Genomic DNA, 6,331 nt, shown 5'->3' on the forward strand with positions numbered 1-6,331 from the left:
ATTCATTTGCACCCCTTAAATAATTATGTGAAATAAACATGCAAAAATATGAGCTTTTGAGTTTCAACACCATAGCTTTTGAATTATAATTTCCAGCATCTTAATTTAATGAGGCCTTAAGTGTTGCAAACAAAATAATGTACCAGCGGCATAACGAAAATAAGATGCTCCTTTCACATAGTTCCCTGCAGCAATTGATCCAGTGTGTGTTCCATGTCCATCGTTATCTCTGGAAGAATTCATTGAAATGTTCAACTCAGGATGGTTTGCAAGTAGACCCTTGTTGTAAAAGTGAGCACCGAGGAGTTTCTTGTTACACGAAGAGGATTTAAATTGAGTATCTGATGGACATTTTCCTTTCCATCTAGAGAGAATTGGAGTCAGTCCTTCATCACTAAAGCTCTCACTTTCTGGCCAAATTCCAGTGTCAACCTAACCAATAATAACATCTTCACCATAATTTGTAGCTGGCCAAGCACCTGCAGAAACAGAACTTAGCCAAGAAACTGGGAAGTGTGAGTAATTATGTGGACTTTTAGAGACTATCTTGGGTAGAAGAAATGTAGCCAGGGAATTTCTTGAGGGCTTCAAGTTCAGAACTGGTGAGACTATAACTAAATTCATAGACAGAACTTGTGTAAGTATAGATATGCTTAGAGGTTGGGTTGAAGGTTGCTTTGGAAGTGTCTGATATAGTGGCTAGATACCAGTTATGGTGATCAGAGAATGCTTTGGGCATGGATAACAAATCCATGTGAATGATATATTACTTATTCGGTGTAGCTTGCTGATTTTTGTTCTTATTTGGTGTGGATTGTACAGCTGCCAATGCCCTTGCTCATATATCATCATCGTCATCATCGAGTTGCGTATGATACATCAGCCCGCGAGACACAGGCACTCACAGTGAGCAAATTATTAAAAGTTGAAAAGAAAAGGTCCAATAAGGAACCCTTACAACCTCCCCCAAGCCCACAAGGCAAGCAAAGAAACTCAAGGCCATGTATACTGAATTTATAAAAAGAAATTGTGAAAAAGATATATATATATATATATATATATATATATATATATATATATATATATATATATATATATATATATATATATTGTTGGGATGTCTGCTTTTGAAGTTTCTATGGACCCGTAAATCTTTCTAGAGTCTCAAGTCCTAAACTCCTAATTTGACAAATCCAGAGGGAATAAAAAAAAAAAAGAAAGAAAGTTTCCAAGTATTGAATGCTTCAAATATACACAACTATATAGAATATTATAACAAACATCAGGACTTCTCTGGTGCTCTATGATATCTCAGCTAATATTTGTTTAGTATTTTAATTTTTTATTATTAATAATAATTATTTAATCCTTCATTTAAATATATTACTAATAAAAAAATTATTTTAAATTAAATTTGAAAAATTAAAGAATAAATAAAATAAAAATATAGAAATTAATTAATTAATATATTTTTAAATTAAGATGATTAAATAGTTAATTTAATTAAAATAAAAGAGTAATTTTTCTAATAATAAAAATAAAAGTAAGCCGAAATCGCTAGATGACAAAGAAATAACATCTAACAAACCAAGGCGTAGATGTCCATGTCGCTATCGCCGCCTAGCTTCAAATCAAACCCACCCCTTTGTTTTAAGCCTTGGACTTTTGAAAACTTCCTAGTCTCTGCTATTTCTCTCTGTTTCTCTCTTTCTCTGCCTCCCTCTTCCTCTTCCAATGTATGGAATTCCGGAAATGAAGGTTTTCACTTTCTTCTTCTTCTTCTTCTTCTTCTTCTTCTTCTTCGCATTTTCTACTTTTTATTTATTTATTTTTTCCTATGGAAACCAGAATCCCATCAACACGTATGCTGTTTTCTTCTGTTTGCAGGGATCACAAGCTTTCTGTATTTTCTATATCCAACTTCTCTTCATTGGCCTTTGTCTCTTCGTCGCCAGTTGTTCCAGTCTCAAGGTTCTCTCTCTCTCTTTGTTTTTTTTTTGGTGGGTTGTCAAATTAATTACCATTACAATCAGATTTTCATATCCTCTTCTTTCGTGTTCCTTGGAATCGTATAGCTGGGGGAGACCTGCTCATCAGGAAGTGTTTGCGACCCTGGATTGCGATGCGAAACTTGCCCTGCAAATGGAAATACCCGCCCCAGATGTACCCGGATCCAGCCTTTGAGCCCGACATCAAAAGTCAGTCACTGATTTTTTTTTTTTTAAGTATTTTTGGTTATTAGTTTATTTGGTGTTTGATGATAAACCCAACAGCAATAATAGGAAGTAATGATTGATATTGGTTGCAAGTGGTTGATTAGGTAAAAGGTCTGGCATTCAACAAATATTCATGGCTAACAACCCACAACTCCTACGCTCTTATGGGCGCTAAATCGGCGACGGGTACTGCTCTACTATCGCCTACGAATCAAGAGGACTCCGTTACCAGTCAACTCAACGTAAGATAAAACTAATTCTCTTCTGCACTTCGTTGTTGACTGCTTCAATTCCTGGAATGGAAAGGGCGGGAGGAGGAACCTTCTTTTTTCTTTGCACGACTTTTTTCTGTTTGGTTGCGGGCATTTGTGCCTCATTTTATTATATATTAAACAATCTTAGGTTTATTCTTGTTGAATGGGCAATGGGTTGCAAAAGTGGCATATTAGGGGAAAAATCAGAGTTAGAAAGTTGGCTAAGAAATCAGAGTTAGAAAGTTAGCTAAGAAAGGGAAAGGGAATAAATATTTGTGTGTTGGTGATTGTTGCACTAATTTTTTCGCCTATTTGTCTTATGATTAGTTAGTTCTTTTATTAAAAGGTGCATCTAATATAAACTCAGTGAAAATGAGTTTTATAATTTATTAAATTAAATATTTATTTCGAGTGAGTGCACAAATGTGTATGATTGTTAAGTCCATTCTTGCATAAGCTCGAGCTTTTTATATCACACCCTTATTAAAAAAATAACCATTTTGAGATTTGATCATCTTTGGGCCTACAAAGATAAATAGCTTTCCAGCCAATGCCACCTGCATTTAGCTTTTGTTTCTTTAGTTAAAGAACCCCAGCTAAAGGTGTTGCTAATTGTATACTTTAGTTGTTCCAATTCTAAGTATTAGGCAAGTACAATGATTCAAAACAAGATCGCAATGTGAGGAACGCATGCATCTATGCTAGATCAAACTAGGTTGCTAAAAGTTTTCTTTGCCAATTTAACAGATTTCTTCCATTAGTTGTAGGACATTTCACTTGTATGAATGTCTTAAAGCCCCTACCACTTTTTAACCACGAGAACGGCAAAAGTTTATAAAGTTATTGCCCGTTTGGAAAATGAAAAGGGCTGACCCAATATTTTCTTTTAGGTTTTCAAGCAAAACTTTATTTTCAATTCTTTATTTTCTTTCTTTTTTCCTTTTCTTTAAATTAAATTAGCTTAGCTAAATTGCCTGCTAACTGAAATTTGTTTGCTGATTAAAATTGTATTCTCTTGTAGAATGGGGTCAGAGGTCTTATGCTAGATATGTATGACTTTCAAAATGACATCTGGCTATGTCACTCTTTTGGTGGTCAATGCTATAACTACACAGCATTCGTAAGTTCATCTCTTAAACTTGCTTAGTTTTACTATTCAATGATTTTGGTTTTTTTTTTTAATTTTTTTATTTGACTTCAATTGGAATTTGAACTCGAGATCTCACATTTGAGACAACTTGAGTCCCTCATTAATTTAAACTACTTTTCCTCTTTTAAATTTACAATGCACCAAATCTCGATCTTTTCCAGCAACCTGCCATCAACGTGCTAAAAGAGATTGAGGCCTTCTTGTCTGCAAACCCATCAGAGATTGTCACAATTTTCATTGAGGATTATGTAACGTCCCCACTAGGCTTGACCAAGGTTTTCAATGCATCTGGTCTTAATAAATACTGGTTCCCTGTATCAAAGATGCCAAAGAGTGGTGAAGATTGGCCAACGGTGGATGATATGGTCCAGCAGAATGAGCGCTTGGTGGTCTTTACTTCCAAATCAGCTAAAGAGGCTTCTGAGGGCATTGCTTATAATTGGAAATATGTGGCAGAAAGTCAATGTGAGTTTCTTTCTTTCTTTCTTTCTTTCTTTTTTTTTTTTTTCAGTATTTACTATTTAGGTAAATAGTTTTAGTTGAATTGTGTATGAGCAAGTTTTGATCTTCACTATCGAATTGCAGATGGGGATGATGGGATGAAAGCTGGTTCATGTCCAAATAGGGCTGAATCACCTCCCATGAACACAACAACAGTATCACTGATTCTCCAAAACTATTTTCCAACTAATCCCAATATAACAGAAGCTTGTTTGGACAATTCAGCTCCACTAATTAGCATGACCAACAGTTGCTATGAAGCGGCTGGCAAACGGTGGCCAAACTTCATTGCTGTTGACTTTTATCAGGTATTTGCTTTGTATGAATTTACTATATATTTCAAATTCTTAATTGGTGAGAAAATTTTGGAAAATAGTTTTGTTATTGATTTTTTTCTTTTATTTTATTTGTAGAGGAGTGATGGTGGGGGCGCCCCAGAAGCTGTGGACGAAGTGAATGGTCACCTTACGTGTGGATGTGACAATATTGCCTACTGCAGGGTATATGCTACTACATGGTTCAGCTTATTGCCTTGTTCAGTGATAATTCATATTTCTTTTCATTTTCTCATCATTTCATGCTTTTGCATCTAAATTTTCAAGATTAGGTTCATTAAGGTCTTGCATTTCGTGAGTTTAAGATTAACATGCAAACTGCATACTTTATTATGTAACTGGCACTTCTCAAGTTCTCATAATTTTGAATCATAAACTCACCCAACTGGGATTATTTGCTAGATGTATCAACTGAGTTAATCACACCTGGATTTTAGCTATAATCATTCTTTCATTTGTGTTTGGGCAGGCAAATGCAACACGTGGCACGTGTGATGTCCCACCAATTGCCCCCCCTCCCCCTGCTGCTGCTACTGGAAACTCACAAACTCCCTCTCCTTCTTCTACTCCGTCCAACATTGCTTATTTGGACACTAGACCAGTCCAATCACGGTGGTTGTTGGGAACGATTTTGACCACGTTGCTGTTATTATGGCTGTAAATGTTTATTCAGACTCGCATCAGAATATTTTATACAGATGAATTGTTGCTTATTTGTGTCCTCGCATTGAGGGTTTTAGTCATTGGGAGAATTATTTATGTTAGATATGCTTTGATTTGTGTCATCCTGTATGCTATATATATATATATATATTGGAATAGGAAGAGTATTTGGACAGAAAAGACTTTGTTTATTCATTTCCCTGAAGAGAAAAATGCTTACAAAGAAAATGTTTTCCTTTTTCTTGTTCCTTATTCTGGCCCTTCATTCACATATCAAAGCACCCAACAAGTGCTTATTTATCCGCATTAGTTTTTGGTATCCTGATATATAATCCAGGTGGAAAGATAAAGAGTTGATTACTTTTGTTAAGCACTTTCAGAAAAAGTGAAAGTTAAAAAGATGATTTTATTATGTAACAGCAAGAACAATGTTTGATTCTGTAACAGCAACAGCAAAAAATGTGAAAGATCATGTATTCTTCCTACCATCCTCTGTCATCTAGAAGATATATTCTATGGTCTCCAAAAGCACGGGCAGTCAGGCGCCACCAATAACAACCTAAGTCTGGTTTGGTCTAGTAGTTAAAGATAAATTACTCGGTTATCAAATAATTTATAATATTTTATTATATATTGATAATTTTTTAAATTAAATTATTATATTTTAAGTTTATATTTTATATAAAGAGTTATATATAATAAAATGATGGAAGAATTTTAATTTTAATAGAATTAAAATAAAAATAAAAAAGAATCAAACATTACATGAATAAATTACTACCTGTCGCAACAAATTCATCCTGTGGCATGTCCTCTACGTTCTTCAATTCAGGGTACAAGCCCAGAGCTTTCGGCTGAATGTTTGGGCCTTGATTTATCCTAGGTAAATTCGCACTTCTTGGCTAACTTTGGGGGGTTGTGATACTCCATCCAGTAAGCATGACCCTAGACCGTTTCAATAATTGGTTCAGTTCCAAAGTAAATCTGGACTTGGTGAAGCCATCAGCAATGATCCTGCAGTCTAACTTTTGTTTGCCGTCAATGACAAGGAGAGATAATTATTTCCTTCGTCTAATAGTGGTACGATTGTCTTGAATTTAATGTCAACAGTGCAGGTTCTGTTCTGTTATTGTTTCAAGGGCACCTTTTAAAGATCTTGTTAAAAATTTTGAAAAGCAAGGTATACTATGTATGGTATACATCTGAAACTGT

At 34.8% G+C, this 6,331-nt stretch overlaps 1 protein-coding gene across 1 annotated transcript; it reads left to right on the plus strand.

The window, feature by feature from the left end:
- Positions 1-1,601: 1,601 nt before the first annotated feature.
- LOC110673684 (PI-PLC X domain-containing protein At5g67130) lies at positions 1,602-5,241 on the plus strand. Its single transcript, XM_021836842.2, has 9 exons — positions 1,602-1,758; positions 1,888-1,971; positions 2,076-2,198; positions 2,321-2,458; positions 3,492-3,590; positions 3,782-4,085; positions 4,206-4,429; positions 4,535-4,621; positions 4,926-5,241. Exons 1-9 carry the CDS (start codon positions 1,735-1,737, stop codon positions 5,115-5,117), a joined length of 1,275 nt encoding a protein of 424 aa, XP_021692534.2. The 5' UTR covers positions 1,602-1,734; the 3' UTR covers positions 5,118-5,241.
- Positions 5,242-6,331: the final 1,090 nt, after the last annotated feature.

The sequence above is a fragment of the Hevea brasiliensis genome, chromosome 7 (genome assembly GCF_030052815.1).
Source record: "Hevea brasiliensis isolate MT/VB/25A 57/8 chromosome 7, ASM3005281v1, whole genome shotgun sequence".
NCBI lineage: Eukaryota > Viridiplantae > Streptophyta > Magnoliopsida > Malpighiales > Euphorbiaceae > Hevea > Hevea brasiliensis.

Coding starts and splice junctions, on each gene's coding strand:
- LOC110673684 (XM_021836842.2), top strand. CDS start 1,735: ATGTATGGAATTCCGGAAATGAAG. Junction 1,972..2,075: donor CCAGTTGTTCCAGTCTCAAG/GTTCTCTCTCTC, acceptor GGAATCGTATAG/CTGGGGGAGACCTGCTCATC. Junction 2,199..2,320: donor CTTTGAGCCCGACATCAAAA/GTCAGTCACTGA, acceptor GTGGTTGATTAG/GTAAAAGGTCTGGCATTCAA.